This window comes from Phyllostomus discolor, chromosome 3 (assembly GCF_004126475.2).
Source record: "Phyllostomus discolor isolate MPI-MPIP mPhyDis1 chromosome 3, mPhyDis1.pri.v3, whole genome shotgun sequence".
In the NCBI taxonomy this organism is placed as follows: domain Eukaryota; kingdom Metazoa; phylum Chordata; class Mammalia; order Chiroptera; family Phyllostomidae; genus Phyllostomus; species Phyllostomus discolor.
Genome location: NC_040905.2, coordinates 162080664 through 162104887, shown reverse-complemented (window position 1 = coordinate 162104887; position 24224 = coordinate 162080664). Strand labels below are relative to the sequence as shown.

Here is a 24224-nt window from a genome sequence, read left to right as displayed (position 1 = left end):
ACCAGGAGGCTGTTGTTCACTATGGCCCAGGAAATAAGGGACGAGCGGTCTCCCAAGTGCCAGCTGTATCTGACTTTTGTCATATCTTCCCTATTCTGTCTGCTTAGGATGCAGCACCTTCCCACCATGTTTCTAACACTGCTTTTTGTGCAAGTTCTTGTTAGTTTGAAGACAATTAAGAGCTGAGCTGAAATAAAACTTGAGCTTCTGCCTACTTTAAATACTCGAAGTTTGTGTTCAACACTCCACTGAGAGTATGTCTTCAGGCCCCCAAATTTTCCATCATTAATCTCTCTATAATTTGAATCGTCTTCATGAACATGGAAACAACTAAGAATAGATAAATACAATGTAAAATAAGAAGAATATAAGACATTGGTTTAGCTCACAAAGTACTTCCTACATACATTTTTCTCATTTGCTTCCCATGTTTCTGAGATAACCTTCGTTGAAGGTTTTAGATGAAGCAACCAAACACGAAAGCATTAAATGGCAGCTAAATAATGTGGTAGAGGTGGAATTAGAATCCAGAGTCCTGGCTCCTTGTTCCACTTTATGCTCCTGCTTGATGTTTCCTTACACCAGGGTATAGTTTTGAAAGCTGTTTTTTCTCCCCTTTTGCTGCCCCTATTATCGCATGTTGTTATTCCATCATATATAAAATTGACTGAGCCTTCCTGTGGGACATGGGTGGGGCTGAATCCTTTGCATTCATTATAACCACTTAACACACCCACAGCCACTCGACAAAGCTGTTGTTCCTATGATGAGGATGTGGACACTTTACTGGGTTCAGTGGCTTCCCTAGAAGTCACACAGCTCGTAACTGTTACAGCAGATGCAACTCCAGAGCTGGGTGACAGATGGAATTTCTAATGTGACGTTTCTCTTCACCTGAAGGAAACCACCTGAGCACCAGGACGATGAGTGTACGCTCCACAGAGCTTGGGAAAATGCAGGGAGGACGCAAGTCATTAATTAATGGCAGCTGAGTTTCTTTTTCCTAGGACATTAGTTTGATTTTTCTTTTCCTGCAGGAATTCACAAGTCATACTGTTCTCAGAACAATCCTGGTTTTCTGTTGGTCATTTTGATTTATTTTTATATGCTGCAATTGAAAATTGAGCTCTCAAACACCTTTGTGAGCTATGAACTACAGTCTAGCATCACAACTTTTTTAAAAATTGATCATCTTCTTTTGAGCTTTTAACAAAATGTCTGGCTTCACTTGGATTTTCAAATTGTTAGATTCAGATAGTGAAGCCTTCAGATCTGGTAAGCTGATACATATCCTACTAAGTGGAAGTTTGAACAAAATGCCACATCTTTGACAATCTTTGTGCTGTTGGTATAATAATTAAAAGGAAAAAATGTTTCCCTATTTTTTATCTTCTCTTCCACCCCATGAAAAAGCCATCAAATTGTCAACAAATCAAAATAAGTTGCATTTAATATTCTTAACTGTCTCTTTTTATTTTTTTTAAATCAGCTTAGTTTATTTGAGAGTATCTGTGTATTTTTTAAAGTTGAGATACAATTGACATAACATAAAATTCACCATTTCATGGTGTACAGTTTAGTGGTGCTCAGTATGTGTACTGTGTTGTACAGTCATCAGCACTGTGTGATTTCAGAACGTTTCAGAACACCCCCCAAAAGAAACCTATTAGTAGTTAGGTCCTGGCCCTCAACCTTATCTTATAGCCGCCACTAACCTACTTCCTGTGATGAGGAAGTAGGATTTGCCTTCCTATAGACTTGCCTGTTCTGGACATGTCATAACAATACAGTCATATAATACGTGGCCTTTTGTATCTGCCTCCTTTGACTGAGCATGAAGTGTTCCAGGTTTACCGATGCTGTAGCATGGATCAGTACATCGTTCTTTTTGTGTAGCTAAATAATGCTCCATTGTATGGATATACCACATTGTGTTGATCTAATACTTAATAGAGAGTTTGTTTTTCACTGCTTGCCTGTAAAGAGGACCATTGCTGTGAACATTTCTTGTATACATTTTGTGTGAAGATGTGCTTTCAGTTCCCTTGAGTCTACATGTAGGTGCACAATTGCTGGGTCCTGTGGTCACTCTGTGTTTATTTTTTGAGGAACTGCCAAATCGTTTTCCACAGAGGCTGCACCATTTCGCATACATACAGTGTAGGAGGGTTCCACATCTCCACCAACATGTGTTATTTTCTGTTTGTTTATGTCTGTCTGTGTGAACATCCTCCCCCTCCTCTTCCTGGCCGCCGTGGGTTTGGCCTGCTGCGTGTGGATGCTGCCTGAGGCCTGGCCGCAGTGGCCTTCCACGCCTGAGTGAAGAACAACAACAGGCATCAATCTCCCTGCAGGGCTCTCAGGCTCCTATACATTCCATAGACGTCCTGAAACAGTTACCTATTGGTGTTTTGAATTTAATTAGATTACTGAATCACAGTGAAAATTATTTCAGAAGACACCAAAAACACTTTTTAGTGCCTTTTCTTCCAGTGCCACCGAGATGCTGAGACCTGGTTTCAGCAATATTGAGTGGCAGAGAGATTACCAAAGGTCACATTCACAGGTGCTTTATGTGTCGTCATTTTAGCCCTGGCATTTTTTTTATTTATAGGGTAAAAGGAAATATTTCTATGCCAAGATAAATACAGCAGACTAAGGGAATAATTTTGTGCAGTTAGTTACTCTGAAAATAATTTACCTGAACTTTTCCCCTCAACTCCTGACTTCGCTGCTTTGACCTTTGTGGCCAATACTCACCTGTTTGAGCACAAGTGTGTTGAGGATTTTATGGAAAAAAAATCTGTGACGTATAGCCTACAGCAATAGGCTGCTATTCATTTATTACTTATTATGTGAGTAATATTTAATATTTATTTAGTACTTCCTATGTGAGCCACATATTTTTTATTCTAAGCACTTCATATATAATCTCCTTTTAAAATCACCTACTGGCCTGTGAGATTGATACTTTATTTTGTCCATGGTTACAGATGAAGAAGCTGAGGCACAGGCAGTAGGATAAGTATTTTTTCCAGCTGATAAAATGGCAAAGCCAGGATTTGAACACAGTCTGACTACAGAGCCTGCCTTCTGAAGAATTGATGCTGAATTAGTTTCTTCCCTCAAAATGTCTGATGGGATTTAATATGCCTTATTTCTTCATGTAGATTAAAGGCCCCTTGATTATGTATTGCTCTCATCAATGTTCCCCCATTGGGCAATGTATTGCAAGAATTAGGTGGTCTGTAAAGTATTAGCTAATTGATTCCGTGGGATTACTTGAGAGTACTTGAAGAAGCAATGGTTCTTTTAATATAGTAAGTCCTTACTATAGTAAGATCTTCCCGATATATTATGGGACTCTCAACTTTATTCTTCACTGCCTCTGTCAACCATTTTTAAATGGACATACTGGAAATGGTAAGAACTAAATAATTGCTGGTTCTGTAACAGCCAGAATATGGCAATCGAGCTACTGTGGATGAGTTCTCCCGCCATCCCAAACACACAGCAATATAACACTCTCTCCAAAGTAATAGATAGCCAAACCCTAACTCAGAAGAAATAAAGGAAATCTCCCATGTGCCAGAAATAAAAAGGAAAGCCAAAGCCAGAGTACGAACAAAAACTGATACTAAGTTCTAGGCCCAATTTTAGCCCTTACTTATGGGAGACGGGTTTTAATGTCCACGTGGGAACCAGATATAATCTTGACCCATATGCATGAAGGAGCCAGAATTATACCTCTGCATAAAACCTGGAACCTCAAATTTTGGTCCAGTCCTTGGAAAGAACACCAAGAAAATTCTACTTGGGAAAACCTCAAGGAAGCTTACCATCTGCCCATAGCTAACAGTAAGAGGGAAAGAGAACAGCTATGAGAAAATTGAAACCTAGATGTACACTTCCTTACCTAGATGTATGATGTAAACACACACCACCATGTATGCTGACTTCCTAAACTGAAAAGCTAATATAAAATGGTCTGGATTCTTTGAAACTCCTAAGTCCCCAAGAAAAACAAGTGTCTCATAGGGGGCACTTTCACAATTCAGAGAAAAGAGCCAGTCCCCTCCCCAAAAGATAAGGACAGTCAAAAATTACAAACCACACAAGGAAATGACGCAAGCAAAAGAATACATGTTCCCAAAACTGGAGATGATACAACAGTCTGAAAGGATACGTACTAGAGATATTTTAAATGATTAAAGAAAAACAGATGGAATAGAAACTGGAAAGTAGAAAAGTGATAGGAGGAAAAGGATTCTATAATTCTAGAAATGAAAGTTAGAAACAGAGGATTTTAAAACTTAATAAATTAATTAAACATCTAATTGATGAAACTGAAATAATGATTGGTAAATTGGAAAGCAGATCTAAGAAAATTCATCAGAACGCATCATGGAGAGATAAAAAAAGGAATTTTTAAAAACCCTTAAATTCTCAAATATTAATATACTGAAAATCATGTTTTTTAAAAAAAGTAGTTTGAAGAAGAGATTACAACAGAAATTATAAGACATTTAGAACTAAATAGGGAAAATACTAATAATTTGTCACACTAACAGAATTTAGAAGGAAATGTATACTCTTAAGTAAATATATTGGGCAAAAAAAGCTAATGTAGTAGGCAATGAACTCAAAAAAATTAGAAAGAGAAAAGGATACACCTAAAAAAATAGAAGGAAAAATCATTACATCAGAGCAGAAGTTAATTATATAGAAAACAAAAACAAAATAGGGAGCGTGGTATGGAATACTCAACAGCACTTAGAATGGATCTACCTGAATTAATATGAATAAACCCCAGAGATAAAAGGAAAAAATCTCAAAAAGAAAAGGCAGGTTACAAAATAATACATTCAGACTAATACCACATAAGTCAAAATTTCAAACACAAACAACATGGTACATTTTAATGAGTAGAGGCATATGCAGAAACCTGTTAGATCCTTCCTGAACCAGACTGATTTTCCACTGCAGGGGCAGGCAAAAAGGGACGGACGACTCTGTGTTAACCAACCATCCCTGCTACTGACAGCACAGTGCAAACCACATTCCTCCTCGACAGCGGACAGATCCAGTAGCCACAGATCCATGAAGGAAGGCATTTATTATTGCAATAATATCAAAACTGTATTCTTGCTTTAAACTCCCCCCCCACCCAGTCCTCAAGCTCTTGGTACAATACGTGGCATATAGTTGGATGTTAACAAATGTTGATTTGTTATTGCTTTTTCTTGAATTTATGTACTACAAAGAAAGTATATAATATGCTTTCCTCCCTTGAACGTGAAAATGTACAATGGCTAAATTCTTTACATCCTCTTTTGTACCTGTCCCCTTTGGTTGTTAGGAAAACAACCAAAAACCATCAGTATCATGCAGCAAAAATGTCAAGAATTGAGATGTTTAACAGTTGGGTGATGGTCAAGACATATGTCCATCCAAAGTCGTATTATCCAGCATTTTAACAGATGATGTGTGATGAGGAAATATTTATTATATAATATTAAATGAAAAATACTAAAAACAAACAAAAACCCTTACATGCCATAACATGCATGAGCTTTGAAAATGTTATGCTATGCTAAGTGACAGACTCCAGACACATACACCACTGTATCAGTCAGGATTCTCCAGAGAGACAGAATCCCCTTACATACATACTCTATATGAGATTTGTTTATTTATTTATCCCTACCCAAGGATATGTTGATTGACTTGAGAAACAAATGAAGAGGAAGAGAGAGAGAAACATTGGTTGGTTGCCTCCCGTACATACCCCACCCAGGGATGGAACCCACAACCTAGGTGTGTGCCTCAACCGGGAATTGAACCCTCAACCTTTTGGTCTACAGGATGATGTTTCAACAAACTGAGCAACCTGGCCACAGCTACATGAGACTTATTTTAAGGAATTGGCTTACACAATTGTTGAGGCTGGCAAGTCTGGTACGTCTGAAATCCACAGGGCAGCTTGCAGGCTGGACACTCGGGCAGGAGTTGCTGCTGCAGTCTTAGGACAGAATTCTTCCTCTTCCAGGAAAACTGTTTTTACTGTTAAAGCCTTCAGCTGATCAGAGGAGGCCACCTAGATCATCAAGGGTAACCTTCTTTATTTCAAGTCAACTAATTGTAGATATTAACCACAATAGTCCTATAGCCTAGCCAAGTTGAACCATAAGACTAACCATCATAGCCTCATATTGTATGACTCCATTTATATGAAATGTCCATAATAGGCAAACCCATAGAGACAGGAAGCAGATCAGATCGCCAGGGAGGTGGGGAGGAGGAATGGGAAGTGACTGCTAGCTGATAAGGGAGTTTCTTCTTGGGATAGTAGAAGTGTTCTGGAATTCCTAATACATAGTGGTAATAGTTGCACAACATTGTGAATATACTAAAAACCACTCATTGTACACTTTAAAAATAGTTAATTTTATGTTATGTAAATTTTATCTCAAAAACTTGCCCCCAAACTCTGTAATTATAGAGCCATTATAAATAATGAGATAAAATACAAGAAAAATTCATTTGAAGTAATTAACACAGATTCTGACATATGAGGGGGAACCCTCCCAAAAAAATGGAATTATCTTCTGGAGGGTAGGCCCCCTGTAGCTTAACCCCTGCTAGGTGAGTGTTCTAGAAACACATCTGTATCAGTGTGCCAGCTGGCATTGCTGTGAGAGGCTGCATTTGGCTTCAGTGAAAAAATTTTTTAATGCATTTGCTGTTTTCATGATGGGTGTTTTATAAGCATACCTGTCCACACTCTGCTGAGTGTTAAGCAGTTTTTGACTAAAAACAACATGACCTTCATGCCCCTCTGTCCCTATTCACCTAACCTCACCCCAAGCAACTTTTTTTTTTGTTTCCCTGGATGAAAAAAGTCCTCAAGGGAAATGTTTTGCCAGTGTGGAAGAGGTGAAACAAAAAACAGCAGAAGCACTAAAAAGCATCAAAATCAACAAATTCAAAAACTGCTTTGAGTGGTGGGGAAAAAGTCTCAATAGGTTTATTGCATCAAAGAGAGAATACTTTGAAGTGACTGAAGTTTAAACACATAAGAATAAATATACAATTTTTTATAAATAAATTCTGGGCCTTTTGGATCCCCCCTTGTATAGCATATACTCAATAATGGTTAACCATTTTATTTGGATTAACTATAATAGTAGATGGAAAAATGAAAACTGTTTCACCTTACATATACATATTTGAGTTGGTAAGGTCGTGGGTGAATTTTTGCATTTATTATTTCCATTAGAGCTGTGTTAATATTGCTTGTGCAGAAAATACATTTATAAGGGTTTAAAAATAAAAGCTGTACTGACTCTGAAGCATCTATTTTTGAGCCAAAGTTCATGTAAAAGCTTGCCTTGGTGGAGCTACTCAGCTCTAAAGAAAAAGATGAGAAGAGGGACAGATACATTTCACTGGAAGGACAGGATGGAGAAGTCATCTCCCCACCTAGTCCGTGTGTACGCATTTGGTGTATACACACAGTCATTTGTTAGTAACTCCATCCATTCTGTACTGTTTATTTTCTGGTCATCAATATTAACCTTAGATTAGCTCCCAAGGGTGAAAAAGCACATTATTAATATGCTTAATAGTGTCTAGCATAATGGCATAGCTAGATAACTATTTCAGTGATCATTAAAAATATTTTTTCCTCTGCCAGTAATTCTTGTTTAATCAATCCAAAATCAACCTGTATCAGAGAACTATTCTAGCACCTTTATTAAAAAATGACAGATTTTCATCTTTCTGCAAATATTCTAAAACAGGAACAATGCTATTTTCATAAACATGAGTCAAATGCACTTCAACTATTATCACCGGATTAAATTTTTATAACTATAAAATAATGCACATAATACCTAAGAACGAAGGCTGGGTAGGTATGGCTTGGAGAGTGGGAGGGGGATAAAATGGAAAATGAGTGAAGGAATGGATAGGTTCATATAATTGTCACTTTTTATTTATTTTTATTTTCATATTTCTCAAACAATAATTTTTTCATAAACCTAGTGGGGGGGAAATCACCCACTACCTCCGAGATAAGGCTACTGAACCAGCAGTTGTTCGAGATAATGTGGACGTGAAGAGATGCCACTCCTCTTTTAAGCTTAAATTTTTGCACATGAACCTAAAGAAGAAATCTCTAGTTGAGGTCTTAATTGCGTTCCTCCCTAGTTTCTCTTTTTCCTGTTTTGCCAGCATACTGAACATTTAGTGTGGAAACGGGAGAAAGCACAGCCAGCTCTGTAGGAACGAGTGAGCTGCTCCTATGATCCTACATTTCAAAGTTGAGGACACCAGGCCCAGAGATGATCACAGCGTTGTGGGCATAAGGAGGGGCCTTTGAAGGCACCTGATCCAAGCCTTTTGCCCCTACCTCTAATCCCAGCTCTTGACTATTGGGAAAGGTTAAAGTTATGGCCAAGGACACACCTTAGAGGTAGTGGAGGCAGAACTGGAGCCTGTCCTTCTAACACCATGTTCCTCCCAAGCTGCCTCAGTACCTGCTGAGGATCTTGCCTGTGTGCAGGAAGGCAGCCTGGGAATGAGCTCCTGGTATTTTCGAGGGCTGCAGAGGTCTAGGTAACAGTTTTAGCTCCAGGCTTCCTTGTGGGCCCTGCTGCAGGCCTCCACAGCGCTATTCCATTCAGAGATGGCCCCACTAGGTGGGTCTGACCTGTGCGACCCCAGACAGGCACTTATTCCCAGCAGCCTTTTGCTGTGAAGACCTCTCCACGCTCCTTAATCCAATCCAAGGTTCTGTCTCTGGAAAAGGATAGGGAAGGATTGTGCCCTGCGAAATCCTGACTTCATCTTGGAACCTGAAAAATCTTTCAGTGATTTTTCTTATCCCACATCCAGTTTTTCCAAACTTGTTTAAGACCAAACCGAAGCACACCCCATTTCCTAGGTGTAACTCCTGGCCGAGGTCGTTTGCCAGCTATGTTTTGTACTTGAGGGTCCCAGGGATGGCATGTGTAGCTCAGGGTGAAGCTCCCAACTGCTTTTCAAGGTCTTGGTTGGTTTTTATATTCTTTTCAGTTTAAAAAAAAATACTGGAATACAATTTGTGATAACTCAAGAGCAAGCTTGAGAGAAAGCTTTCATTACTAAATACAGTAACCTATTTATAGGGCCTGTCACCTTTCATTGCTTTCAAATGACTCCTTGTGGTGACTTTTTATCTCTGCCATAAAAACCCACATTTGGCCAAACTCCGAAAAGGCGAGAGCACATGTCCCTCTGACTGCCCCGCATTCATTTGGGTGGAGGTGAGGGGAAGCACAGTTAATTGTCAGTAATGTAAACCCTGCGATCCGAGCGCTTTGGCTCCGTTGCTGCTCAACAGAGCGCTTTGTGGTTGTTGTGCGAGCACAGACACATCCCCTTTATGGTTGTGCACAGAGCTCCCTTTGACATGCCCGCCAGAGATTCACTCGAAGAAGCCTCCATGGTCTGAGAGAAAATGTCTGTTTGCTTGTTTTTCCAAAAAGCTGAGCACTACTCAGTATCCTTACCACATCATATAGGTATGTTCCGTATAGAACAGCAGAACATAGGCAGTTTATTGGGTAGGAAGTGAGCACAAAAAGCTTTTTACATTCACCTAAAATATTTTTTAAGTATCTTAACCACTCAGGAGTCTCTAATACTAGGTTTTGAAATACGAACCAAAAGGGATTGATAATAGTTTTTCTGTCTTAGCTACAATTTTTTAAACTTTTTTTAAATTTTATTTTTTCAATTATAGTTTACAGTCAATATTTTGTACTAGTTTCAGGCATACAGTATAGTGGCATAAACTATTTATTTATTTTATTTTTATTTTTAATTTGTTTTATTTACTTGTTTTTTATTATTGTTCAAGTACAGTTGTCTGCATTTTCTCCCCACCACTCCCCCCATGCCAGCCTTCCCCACCTCCCTCTCCTGCTCCCCCTCCTTGGTTTTGTCCATGGGGAGAGTCCATGATCATGTCTTAGCTACAGTTTAAGAAATGTTTATGTGTATATGGTTGATCCTCCCAAAATTTGAAGTGGCTGATCAGAAATTCAGTAATGCATGCACAAAATAAAGAGATCAAAGCAAAAGTAAAATATATGGGAATATAAAATTAAGATAAAAATAAAGTTACTACACAAATTTATCTTGTGAGGTTCAACTATTTGGTCTACTAATAGCCATGGGAAGTATACCTGAATTTAAATGAAAATTCTAGTATTGATTATAATTCACATCTCTTTTCATTGCCCTAGGGCTCTTGACTATGCCCAAAGAACTCTGAATTTTCAGAGTTGTGAATGAGCGTATCCATTCAGTGAAAGCCTCTGTGAATCTGCCTGCTCTTCTGCCATCTTACTTACAATTATGTGTCATCTTCAGTAGCTGGTTTAAAAAGAAGGGGTTGGGAATGGGAGTATGGGAGGAGTGGGATAGTGTAGGGCAGTTGGATGTTATTAGAATCATTTGGAAGAGGATAAAGAAGAAATATTTAAATTTTGTGATTTTGAGTTACAAAGTTATCACAATGGAAGGATTCTATATAGACATTTTGTTAAGGCAAACTTTCAGAGAACGTGTAACTTTTCTTGTTATTGAACATTCCCCTGCTCACATAATTAGAAGCCTAAATGTCCAAGGTACTACTCAAGACTAGAAACTTTTTAGAAAGCCTCTTGATCAGACAGACTTGAACATGTCATTTCTAGAAAGAACTGAAAAGAATGCGAAGCATTAGAGTTCAACAATATGGTAAATATATCAAACCAACTAAATCTTATGTTGCTGTTAAAATTATAAAAGTTGCATAAACAGAGGGGCTTTTTATAACAATTATAAAAAGAGTAATATGATAAAACAGGAGAAAGTGAAAACTGATATGTAAACGATTAAATATATAAGATATCTAAGCTAGAAGAAGATTAAGGGTGGTGTATAAAAACAAAATAGTTATACTGGGTTGGCTAACATGATTAATTTATTTTCTCACAGTATATTTGATGTTTTGTCATTATAATAGATATGATTGGAGGAAAATAAATGAAAACAAATTTTTCATGTGAAGAATATCTTTTACAGGTTTACCACACAATGTATACTTTCTACTTAACCACAATGTGATTTGATTTTTTTAAATCTAAAATTTATAGACTCATGGGAGATTCTCTGAACTGTTTCTCTTGCCATTAAAATTTGCATTTTAGGGGAGTACTTTTTCCATAGAAATTTATATAGGAGAACTCAGTCATTCTTTCTTTTTCTTTCTTTCCCATTTTTGTTTTTTCTTAGGGATTGCCATAGGAGTCTTGGTTCGAGAATACAGCAAGTTCTCTAATCTGGAGAAGTTCTACTTTGCGTTTCCTGGAGAAATCCTGATGAGGATGCTGAAACTCATCATTTTGCCCTTGATCGTATCCAGCATGATCACAGGTACCTTGAGAAAACTCATGTTCCCTATGATTATTTAAGGAACTTTCACTTAAGTTGTTCTTTTCTAATTATGGGAAAAATCCAAGTGTTTTTGATGCATCTCTCTCTCTCTCTCTCTCTCTCCTTACTTGGAAAGTGTACAATATTCACTTGAGTGGAAATACTGTATTATTCACAAAGTGACATTGCTTTGTGGCATTGCTCTGCCTGTAGTACTGTCTACCACAGATCAAATCTGCATTTGACCAACATACTATAAATAAAACTACCCAGGGCACAGAAGGTTAAAAAAAAAAAGCAAGTTTTTTTCACTGCAACATCAGCCAGTGTTCTCAGGTGAAATGTGGTTGTCAGTTTTCATCATGTTTTCTGTAGGTCACTCATTTGTCTCTCAAATGCAGCTGTCCTGCCCTTGGTCCTCTCTGGCAGCTGCCTTCAGGGTCTTCACCCCTTCTCCTTACCCACTTCCACTCCTCCACACAGCTCAGAACTTGCAACATTCCTGCCCTGGAAATTGGCCCAGGCACCAGCAGCCACATCCCGTGGGACAGGTTCAATTACAGGTTTGCACCATGTTTTAAAAGCCTAGTATACTAACATCTGAACTTGTGACACAGTTGCATTTGGAAGTGATTTTTCTTTAGTGATCACTATATTGCAGTTTCCCTTTAAAGAGCCCAGCTCCCTTATGGAGATTGAGATTCATTTGGTTTACAAAAATATTATTTGTCTGGGTCTGGTAAGCTTCTTTGTGCATTTCATAGTTTCTTATAGTTCTGAAAATAAGCGAAATGTGACTTGACAGTCTACTAGTGTTGTCAGCTTGAAACCCAAGTTTTTGTATAAATATGCAGTTGGGATCTTTTAAATTTTACTTTTCAATAACATTTTACATTCAGAATGATTTTGTATTAGTTTCAGGTGTACAGCATAGTGGCTATGCAGTCATATTGGGATTCTTGACATCCTTCTTCTGGAACCACTACTGGAACACTTGTCACCACTGCTGCTGGGGACCAGGGCCTGGTCTGTGGCCCGCACTGGACACTGTCAGGGTCTGTGCACTCAGCAGCTGCGTGGCTTGAGAAGCTGTAGATTTGGCCATTGAACTTTTCAAAGCCCGAGCCAATCTGACTAGAATCCCTTGGGAGCCTTGTTCTTAAATGGTCTTGTTGTTGGCTTATTACAAACCTAAAGAAAGCATTTAATTATTTTATTTATGAATTCAATTATGTTTTGAAATACTGCCTTCTTTTAGGCCTGGTATCTTGAGGGCCAAATCAGTAGACCAGTTGTTGGTACCATACAATGTTTGTTCATTTAACTTGAAATTATTGTAAGCATTTAAAATTTGGAAGATTTTTCCCTGACTGGTGTGGCTCAGTGGGTGGGGTATTGTTCTTCAAACCAAAAGGTCACCAGTTCAGCTCCCGGTCATACCAAATGCCTGGGTTGTGGGCCAGGTCCCTGACTGGGGACGTAAAAGGGGCAACTGATCATTGTTTCTCTTGCACACCCATGCTTCTCTCCCTCTCTCTCCACCTTTCTCTCTCTAAAACAAGTAAGTAAAATCTTTCAAAAATCAAATTTGGAAGATTTTATGTAAGCATCCAGATTTCAAGTTTCCTCTGAAAAAAAATAAGATCGGGAAACACTGAACCTATGTTTCCACATACCAACAATGGCTTGAAGCTCAAAGACAGCCATTTTATTTAGTTGGAGTAAATGCATTTGAGGATGCCACAGTCTCCACCACTCCCTATTGTATATTACCTCATCCAATTTATATCAACCTCTGGCCCTTGTAAGTACTGCTGTTACAAACTTTTAGCATTTTCTCCATATGAAAGACTCTTAATTTTTTTCTCCTTAGGCTCCTTTGAGAATATGATGAAAGTTTTGGACTGTTTCCCAAGAAAAATGGTCACAGTTGTGCATATGTAGTATATTGTGCATGAAGTTGCACAGGGTTCATAAATCACCTGATGATCAATACTATTTAAACCTGGTGTCTATAGAGGAAGATATGGAATTTTGATCCAAAATAGGCAGCAAATCAAAAACTCATGCAGTAAACCAGGTTTTAGAAGGAAAGGTAATACATGTATTACTAGTTGTATGATATTGGATGTTTGAAAACATTACTGCTCTTGGCAGTCAGCAACTAGTCAGATGTTTGCAATCTGGCTGTTTGGTGCTACTTCAGCCTTGCACATATTCTAGGAAATGATTTACAACCTTCAGCATTCCCACCCACATAACCCAGCTGGTTTTTGTACCTATAGCACAGATCTGGTAATTTCTACAATTTCCCTTCACCAAACCCCCAGCAGTTAAACAGGACTTAGAGAGCAGAGCCGCTGCCACATCTTTGATGTGGAGCAGTAAAATGGTCAAAAATTCAAGGGCCATGAACAAAACAGGATGGAACAGTGATGCCATGTTCCTGTTTCAAATTGTCAGACTAAAAGGAAAAAGTAGTAATACTAGTGTTGGCAAGGTTGTGGGAACATGAGCTCGATCATACATTTTTGGTTACCACATAAATTGAAACAAACTTTGTGGGGGGGCACTTTGGAAAATATTCTGGTCTTTCCACTTAAAATTCTGTCTCATGCAATCTAGCATAAAAAAATAATCAGAGATGTGCTCGAAGATTTAGGTGCAAGGGTGTTCATGGCAGCATTTTTTATTAAAATAATGGTGATAAACTACAAGCAGCTGAAATAGATGTTAATATTAGTACTCCAAAGTTAGGATTCCATGCAGCTATTTAAAACCTTGTTTTAGAAACATATTTAATGAGATATGGAAATGTTTCATATATATAAATATATAAAGTGGGAGCATTAAACAAATTATATAATAGGATGTTGTTTACAATCTAAATTTTATTAAAAGTTGACATCAAAACCAAACCATTAACCATGATTAGATCTGCACAGTAAGAATACTTGATTCCTTGGGCTTTCTTTACATTTTTAAAGCAAACACATTATTTTTGTTTGTTTTATTTAGTCTTTCCTTTCCTTTCCTTTCCTTTCCCTTTCCCTTTCCCTTTCCCTTTCCTTTCCCCTTTCCTTTCCCCTTTCCTTCCCCTCCCTTCCCCTCCTCCCCTCCCCTCCCCTCCCCTCCCCATCTCTGACAGGTCCCTGCCACTCTGCGCCACCTAACCTGGTGTGCAGTCCTTCCCGAGACCCTGCAGTGGAGCTCAGCCTGCTCCCCCTGTGCAGTCAGGAGGGTGAAGCAGAAGTTGGCAAAGACACAGAAAGACCTGTTTTCACATTTCAGAAGCTTTTATAAGTCCAACAGATCAGTAGCTTATTTTAACATTAACTGGGCCAGCAGAGGATGCATGTTGGAAGCTGGAGAGAGTTGAATGAGTGAGCCCTAAGGATACAAAAACTAAAGATAGAGAGAGACACAGCAAAAATGACACCCAAGACTAATAATCTGAGCTTCTGCATAAAGGAAATGCTCTTGCCAGACTAACAAGTAAGGAAAAAACCCTCTGCCATCAAAACCTCTGCTGACATAAAAATACTTACTTTATAGCTATTTTTTGTTTAAACAAGAAGAATTCCTGTTCATGTGATGGTAAGAGTAAGATGTCATGTTAATCAGGAGAATTTGAATATAGACTGGCTATTAGATGGTGCCAGGAAATTGTTGATAAGTTTGTTAGTGGTGATGATGATATTAGTTATACAAGAAAATGTCCCTCTTTTTAAATGCATATAGGATTTCGTAGGGATGAAATGACTGTTGCAGTTTGCCTTAAAACAAGAGAGAGAAGGCACAGTAGGCATAATCTCAGGGCATTTGTACAGACAAACAGTGCAGGCACTCACAGAATTTTACCCATAATTTATATCACAGACACATGTGTGCCATGCATGGTGTGGGCCCTGTTACCATTTAGGTTTGAAAGCTGTATTTATGACAAACCATGAGGGAGATACGGCTTATGAACATGCCTGAGAATTGTGGCTCTGGAAAATCCTGATCCAGGTCTCGCCAGCCAGCGAATGTAAATTCAGGCCTCATTTTCTTTCATACCAAAATTATGATGACTTGACCCTTCTATGACCAGCTCAGGAATAGAACAGCCCCTCCGTTCCCACCTCCAGAGGTTCCCAGAGCATCCTCCCAGGGCGTCATGCTCAGGGGGAGGTCCCCATCTCTTCCACTCCAGCCGCTTTGCTGCGGACCACTGGACCAGAGTGCTCCGCTGGGCACAGCTGCCACCCCAGTTTCTCCTGTGGCTGCTGCCACCCCTCTGATCCTGAGGAGCTCCCCACTTTGCTCCTCCATCCAAACATAGGAATGGGAATTTAAATCTTCATAGCACAGCTGAGACTAGGGTGCCATTTGGCACAAAGTTTTATGAAACATTGAGGGATAAAAGCAGATGAAACATCAACAGCAACATCAAGCTACTCCCTGAAGGGGCACTTCCAAACACCTCAGGGTCCCTTAAGAGGGCTGCTCCTCTACTTAGCTGTCCCTGCCTCCATGAGTCTGGGGCCAGCATATTCTTCTACACGAAGATGTTGTTGGCAGTGCTGCACCCCAGACCTGTCACCCAGTGCTAGATTTTAAGAGCGAAAAGTTTTATTCTGCCTTGGCGCAGGAGCATCCTCTTCCTGCAGTGATCGCCATCGTGGAATAGCCCCTTCAGAGGAAAGAAACCCCATCACAGCCACAAGGGAATGGCCTTGTCCGGTGGGCCCCATCAGGAGACTCACATCAGAATGAATACCATTAGTACCAGCTGGGTTGTGGCTTACCCACCCAACGTGGAGGATTTGGACTCTGTCTAGTTCAGGCTATGCCCAGTCTATGCCAGTTCCTGTGCACAGTTCCCCCTCCAGAGCAAGATGCTCATTCCCACCCACAACTGTGGTCTCTTACTCTGGATTCCCTACAAGTGCTGGCCCATCAAGAAGCAACACCAGTTTGCAGCTCCATGAATTCCAAGTTTATACCTAGCCAAGAAAACTCCCTCCTCTACCTCCACCTCAAGCCACAGAGTCGTGGGTCCTAACACGGAAGACTTCGATAAAAACTTTCATGATGTTTGTCCATGACTCCCCAGTTTCCACGGGCACTGGCTGGGTAATGGATTTACCTCTGTGGGGAGGATTGGAAACATCTTTGTATCCAAAGATGAATTTAAGACTCCACCATGAAAAAATTTTTTTAATTGCTCCCAAGTTTTCAATGTTTGTTACTCCAACTTCTGCATCAGGATTTCAAAATTTTTAGGGCTTGATCTCATCCCTCAGGACAGAGGTTTTTCTACTCCTTTCTAATGAAAAAAATTAAAGGCTTAGATATAAACAATATTTATTAAACAGTTAAAGAATAACTCTGTGAGTTGATTTCTTTTCAGATGGAAGTGTGCAAGCTTACTTTATAAAGGGCCAGATAGTGAATATTTTGGGCTTTTCGGGCCACAGGGTCTCCATTCAGCCACCCAACAGGGCTGTCACAGAAGAGCAGCCACAGACAATGGGGACATGACAGTGCATAGATAGCTCTGTGCCAGCAAAACATTTGCTTACAGAAGAATGGGAGGCCAGCTGGGTGCTGATCCCTGCTGAGATGAAAGATTAGATTCTGACTCTCAAGACACAATCTAGTTGATGTGGGATCCAGGTGACAAAATAAGCCAACACACTGAGCAAATACAGGCAGACCACGCAATGAGTGTAGAGGCCCTGCTGAGAGCATGGAGGGCGCAGGGATGGGGCACGCTGAAGTGAAGTCAGTCAAGGCTTTTGGAGACTCCTGATTTTACATTTGAGTTCTGCAGATGACACACTTGGATTACTTGGGCTGGGGAAGGCATTTTTTTAAATATATGTATTCAGTTACCCATAAGCAGCTGTGTGCCTGGAAACTAGCTCACATCCTGTATTGGAAAGAACTGTGCCATGTGCTTCCCTCAAAAGGGGTTCATTTTATTCAGCAAACCCTTTTAACCCCTATTGTATAAAAACAGACTAACAGAAAAACATCCAGGAGAGGCTGAGGTTTCTGCCACCCATCTGGTGGTGAACCCCAGGTCTTCTGCCAGCCAGGTCTGTCCATGAGTCCCTTCTTAGGCAAGAAGGTGTAAGAGTTGAAAATCATTACATCACTTGGTTATACAGCTCACTGTTAGGTAGCTAAGTGCATTTAATGTCAACTTTAGCTATGGGGGAAAGTATGCATGCTTTTCTTGAAACATTGGTGGTTTTTTATGCAATTCAGTCTCTATGAAAATTGCCATTTCAAAGTGGCTTGCTTATAAACTTAAAACTCCATGCTAGAGCCTAAGATTTTGAAGACTGAGAATGAACACCTTGCCTCATTTGCAACATCTAGAGCAAATAGGCTCTGCCTGCATTTCTTTTTTTTTCTTTTTTTTTATTTTATTTTAATCATTGTTCAAGTACAGTTTTCTCCCACTTACTCCCATTCCAGTCCACCCACCCAACCCTCCCCTCTTCCCCCCCATTACCCTCCACCCCTAGTTTTTGTCCATGTGTCCTCCAAATTTGTTCCTGTAAACCCTACCCATTCCCCCCTGAAATTCCCTCTTCTCTCCCCTCTGGTCACTGTCAGTCTGTCCCCTATTTCATTTCAAAGGCTACCTCCTTTCTCTTTCTTCACAGCCTTGTTTGGAAATCAAGAAAACATGATTGCCTAAGCAGTTTTGCACACATGAAGTAAACATTTCCCTAAGACCATCAAGAAATTTGTGTTCCACCCCTGGCCAGGTAGCTTCATTGGTTACAACATCATCCTGATACACGAAGGTTGCAAGTTCGATCCCTAGTCAGAGCACATACAAGAAGCAACCAATGAATGCATAAATAAGTGGAATAACAAACCTCCCCCTCCCTCTCTCCTCTCTCTCTCTCTTTCTCTCCCTACTTCCTCCCTTCTTCTTCCACTTTAAAAAATTTTTGTTCTTTTAAATTTGTGTTGAGTTAGAACACAGCTATTCAAGCCAAGGACTTGGCTGTGTTAACTGCATTTCTACAATGCCTTTTGTCTAAAGGTGGGGGCACACGGTATATAAGGAATGGGAATGTTCTACTTGCAACAGTAATAAAATGAAAAGTGGCAGGATAAAAATATGCCCTGCTTCAGCCTCTCTCTGAGATAGTAAAGCCTGATGAGTCCACCAGACTTTCCTTCTGCCTCAACTGGTACTAGACAATTTCACAGCTCTGTTTGACTATGAGTTAACCTAGTTCTGTTTCTTTAAAAAAAAAAAAAAAGACTGAGAAACTTTGCAGGGATTCTAAGGAAATTCCTATGTGTTGAATGCATGGGCATGGGAGACCACTCATTCATTCATTCATTCCATCTTTGATATCCCAGGCTCTATGCTAGTCACTTAGACACAAGAGAAGTCCTGTCCCATAAGGAAGGGAAGTCCATTGCAATGCTGTGTGATAAGTGCTTTGTGGAAATGAGGACAGCAGCAGGGATGACTGAGGTAGAGTTCTGAAGAGAAGTTAGAAATCAGGTCAAGTGGAGTGGGCGTTCCAGGCAGAAGGCATGGCTCTTGGGAAGACAGTGAGACTGACTGGAATGCCAGAAACATGGGGAGGAAGAATGGAAATGGAAAAGTGAGTGTGTGGTTTCATGAGGGTTGTGTGCCTTCCTGAGGGGTCTGGACTTGAGTCTGTAGGTATGGAGAAGCAGGTGATATCTGTGAGAACCTCTAGTGCTGCTTTCTCCAAAGGGACACCATCAGCAATCTTCAAGTGGGGAAGTATTGTCAAAGAAAAAAATGGCACTTGGCAAAGATGGTCAGGCAGACTTTCATTCCGGCCCATCATGATAGGTATAGGGACCCCTGCAGTGGGGCTGTGCAGTAGGGAACAGATACTGAGCTCAACTCTGAATGAATACAGCATGAGCAAGAAGGAACTGAGGGCCAACCAGCAGAGTAAAAGGAACAGTAGATGGATTGCTAAGAGGAAGCATCAGAGGTAAGGACGTTTCTGGCTAAACTGACCTAACCTGATCCATCTAAAGGTGGGCCAGGGTAATCAGACATCACCTGGAGGACAGTGGATGACAAGGAACCTAATTAGACATCAATAGTGATATCAAGAATGAAGGGTTCCAATTAAATTAGGATTCTTGCTAAAACTAGATTTTACAAGGAGGTGTAAGTGGGCCTAGGAGAAGATTCAGGAGCCTGACTAAAGTTTGGTCAAGCAAAGAATCTTTGTTAGTATCAATAGACATAGGTAGAGGGAGAAAGGAGTCTAGAGGTTAAGGGTGCAGCCATAGGAGCCAGACTGCCCAGGTTTGAGTCCTGGCTTTGCCGTTAACTGACTGTGAAACTTTGAACAAATTGCTTAAGTTGTCCTCAGCTGTAAAATAGGAAAATAATAGTACTGTGTTATGGTGCATTTAAAGTGCTATCTAGATTTTTCATTCATTCTCTTCGAACATTGTCAGAAGTGTTGACGTAAGAAACATCCAGACCTGTAGAGAATTTCTGCAAGAGTTTATTTGAGGCAAAATTGACAACAGTTGCCAGGAAGCAAGATCTCAAATGCTCCAGAGAATGACAGTTTTACAGTTTTTCTCACCAGGGTGGTTATTCCTATTTCAAAGGTGTGTTAACCTAGGTGCACAAAAACAAAGGACAGGGCTTGCTTAAGGCAAAGACAATAAACAAACCTTGTACTAAAATAGTTACATGCCTGGGACATGACTACCCATCATGACCTGCCCAGTGAGGAATTTATGATCAGGTTGCCCTTGGAGGTTACTTCCAAGTAGACCCATTTTTCATCCACAAGAGTTAAAGTCTGTGCACTGGCATTACAGACTATAGGGCCAGTGTTAGAATTGAGCCATGCATGTGGGAGTGCACACAATGCATCCATTCTAGAAATGAAAACAGTATAAAAGGACTTGCTCTGCCACTGGTTTATAATGTTCACCAGCATTCAAGTAGCTTCAACCCAGAAGCCTGAGCTGCCAGTTTTATAAAGAGAAGCAAAGAGAGAGCTTAATAATAATTAGATTGTGGTAAAAATCAGAAAAGTTTTGTGGACCTTTTAGCTATCCTGTTGTCAAAGCATTCATGACAAGCTCTGAGGGCAGTAGGTGAGTTCCTCAGATCCTCTGAGGTGTGTTTAATGCTTGTATTTAGACAATAAGCCTCTTCTAAAAGCTCATGGGGTCTTCTAAGAAACTGGTCCCATGCAAATACCATGACACTCTGTGGTATTTAAAAGAGTGTTAAAACAGCTCCCCAGATTGCTGAGAAAGCAGGAGGCCAGCCCACTGCTTTGTGTTTTGATGGGGGGAGTGCAGAATTTTTTAATTTGCTTTTGTTTTTTTTGCTTATAGACAGATCATGTAAGCTTATAGCCTTCTTTATCGCACATGATCTAATATCTCTTTTCTTCTTTTTTATTGTATTTTTTCTATTATCATTTATCCCCCTTTGTCCCCCTTCCCCCTACAGTCACCACACTGTTGTCCATGTCCATGAGTCCTTTTTCCTTTTTGCTTAATCCCTCTACCCCCTAACCTCCCCCATAGCTCTTATCCTACTCTCTAGCTATGAGTCTTTCTCTATTCTGCTTGTTATTTCAGCTTCTTCCTTAGATTCCACATGTGAGTGAAATCATATGGTACTTGTCTTTCTCTGACTGGCTTATTTCACTTAGTATAAGGTTCTCTAGTTCCATCCATGCTGTCACAAAGGGTAAAATGTACTTACTTTTTTACAGTTGAGTAGTATTCTATTGTGTAACTGTCTCATAATCAACAAACAACAAGTGCTGGCAATGATGTGGAGAAAGGGGAACCCTTCTGCACTGTTGGTGGGAATGTAAATTGGTACAGCCACTGTGGAAAGCAGTATGGAGAGACCTCCATAAGTTAAAAATAGATTTGCCTTTGACCCAGTAATCCCACTTCTGGGAATACATCTGAAGAAACTCAAAACACTAATTCAAAAGAACGTAAGCACCCTTATGTTTATTGCAGTGTTATTTACAATTGCCAGGAAATGGAAGCAGCCCAAGTGCCCATCAGTAGATGAGTGGATAAAGCCCACTGTTTCTTGACATGTTTTGAACATCAAATGTGGACCTGCTGACAGAGGCAGCAAAGTGACCTTTAGTTGGTTCTGCCTGAGGACCAGGTTATTTTGTTAACTTCAGAGAACAGTGTATGCTGGTGATGACTATTTTAAAGGAGTTCTTTATATTAATGTCTCAAAAGAAAATAGGCGTGCTATATTTTGCATGCTCCCCTCTGCCTTTTCTCTTCCCTTTTACCATCCCAGGTAAAGTCCAAGCTGCAGAGATTTCCCTGCGCCCTGGATTAACAGAGTGAGATCATACCCAGCCTTATTTTCCCTGGGCAGTAAATTTGTTTATTAGCTCCTAATAGAAACCTAGTGTAGCAGTACAGTGGGTGGGATCTTATCCATCTTTAGAGATGAGGAAACAGGAGGTTGAAGAGAAATTAAGGTGCTTTTGCAAGATCACACAGACCCTAAGGGCAGCACCTAGGACTGACACAGGCTCTCGAGTTCCATTCTGGAGCATTCTGCTGCCCAGGAGCTGGACTCTGGGAAGAGGGGTCCTGGGGGCAGGCAGCTGAACATAAGCAACTAGGTTAATCATTCGCTCCCCACACGGTTATCAAGCTCCTCTGTGTGCAGGGCGCTGAGTACATACTGGCGAACAGGCAGCTCTCTAGGTCTCCTGCCATCAAGGAGCTACATTATAGTCTAGTGAGAAAGGCAGATGTTAAATAAACCCATTGATGAAAAAATGTGAAACATGACATGAACTAGATGCAAGTGAGGAAAACAGAGGAGCCTGGTTCATCCTGGAGACTCAGGGAAGGACTCTGAGGAAAAGACGTGAAAGTAGCCAAATGAAGGGTAGGGAAGAGTAGTCCGGCAGAGGCAAGAGCCTGTGAAAAAGCCTTAAGTGGTGGGGAGCTCGGTCTGCCCCAGGGGGCCAGAGGTAGGCGATGGGAGGGTGGCCCACCCAGGGCAGGGAGGCAGGCCAGTGCCCTTCCTGCAGGGTCTCGTTAGCTAGATTAAGGACTTTCTGTTTTATTCTAAGTACCAGAAGGTTATGCATACATGTGAAATGCCCTGATTTATGTTTTTAAAGATCTCTTTAGTGACATGTGAGGAAGGAATACAGAGGGATTACGGAAGACCGAGTGAGGGAATGAATGAGCTAACCCTTGTTAAATGCCAGCCATTTGCTCAGTGATATGCTTCACATTGCTCATTTCATTCAAGAATAACGGAGGCTTTTTACTGAGTACAAATTGAGTTCTAGGTGCTCTACCAGGTGTGTTACAGGTATTATTTCTAATGCTCACAATAGCTGTACAAGATGAGGTTCTCTTTCTCCTCAAAGTTACCTTTTAGGGTGCAGAGGCATTTGAAACCTCCATTTCACAGATGGGGAAACTAAGGCTGGTAGGAAAAGGCTAGGATTTGAGTGCAGTCTGTCCCACCAAAGCCAAGCTTGTTTCTCTCCATGCTGGTGACAGAGACTGGAGTTATCTGGACACAAGGATGTACCACTGAGTTTCCTGGACGTTGTTTCCATTCACAATTAGTAACCACCATCAAATACCAGACCAAAAAAACTTCCAATAGCAATTAGTCCTGACACCCTAATGGCAACGTGGAGAGATTGTCACGAAAACTTTGTTCTCCCGTGGGCGGTAAGCTTAATCAGAGAGTTCTCAGAGGAGTCTTTTGCCCTCAAGTGTTTATTTTTAAAATGTGCTATTGTTTAGCCCACACAACTGCTTCCTTTGTGGTGTTTTTCTGAAAAGCTTAGTAGATTATCACAGTTGTGGCCAGGAACCAGCACCTTAGCTTATCAGAGACCCTTCCCAAAGTGAAAAACAAAGAGCTAGCAGGTGTTCCTAACTTCCAAGGACAACCTTGGATTGTACCCCTGTCTCTAGGACACAAAAATCACAGAGCACCCTATTTAATGCACTGGGGACCAGAGAAAAAGAAGCCTCGGGCCTTAGAGCAATGTGGTCAGTGTGGCGATGGAAACACACACCAGGTGATGGCTTACCTTTATTCTCTCCCCTGCCCCTGTGCTAGCAAGGTAGAGAGTGTCCTAAATTTTGTAACCGAGTCAAGCTTGACTGTGTTCATTCAGCATTGTTGAGCATCCACTAAATGCTGGATACTCAGGGAAGGTCTAGAGGTCATGCTGTCCGATATGGTAGCCATTACCCACATGTGGTTATTTAAATTGAGATCCATTAAAATTCAGTTCCTCACTCATAATAGACACATTTCTATTGCTTACTAGCAGCGGTGCTTACAAGCCACATGTGGCTTGTGGCTACTGCAGTGGACAGCACAACTAAAAGACATTTCCATCATCGAAGGAAATTCTACTGGGCAGCACTAATCTAGAACTCTGCAACATGTGGACAGAACGAGCATGACATCGTGGGTACGGATATGGCTTTTGGGGTCAGACGTGGGTTCAGGATCCTGGCTTCATCAGTCAGTTGCAGGATTGTGGCACGTTACTTAGCTACAGCTTTCTTCTCTATCAAATGGGAAGAATAATGCCTGCCTTTTAGGGTTATTGTGAGAATTAAAGATAATACACTCAACGTTAAGTCATCGCTCCATACACGGCCATACAGGGTCTGTTGTCACCCTTGTCGTCATCAGTCATCATTTGTTATTGGCAGGTGGGGCCTTCAGACCTCTC

The 24224-nt window shown here is 40.5% G+C and overlaps 1 protein-coding gene and 1 long non-coding RNA gene across 2 annotated transcripts in view; one reads left to right on the top strand and one right to left on the bottom strand.

The window, feature by feature from the left end:
• The window catches only part of SLC1A1 (solute carrier family 1 member 1), a 72290-nt gene that overhangs the window by 22955 nt on the left and 25111 nt on the right, over positions 1-24224 (top strand). The window contains exon 2 of the mRNA XM_028522158.2: positions 11326-11466. Within this exon, the coding sequence (XP_028377959.1) occupies positions 11326-11466 (141 nt within the window). The remainder of the gene's footprint in view (positions 1-11325; positions 11467-24224) is intronic.
• LOC118499683 lies at positions 19986-20925 on the bottom strand. The gene is made up of 2 exons (XR_004902192.1): positions 20710-20925; positions 19986-20611 (listed from the first exon to the last, which is right to left on the bottom strand). It is a non-coding gene; the product is annotated as an uncharacterized LOC118499683 (long non-coding RNA).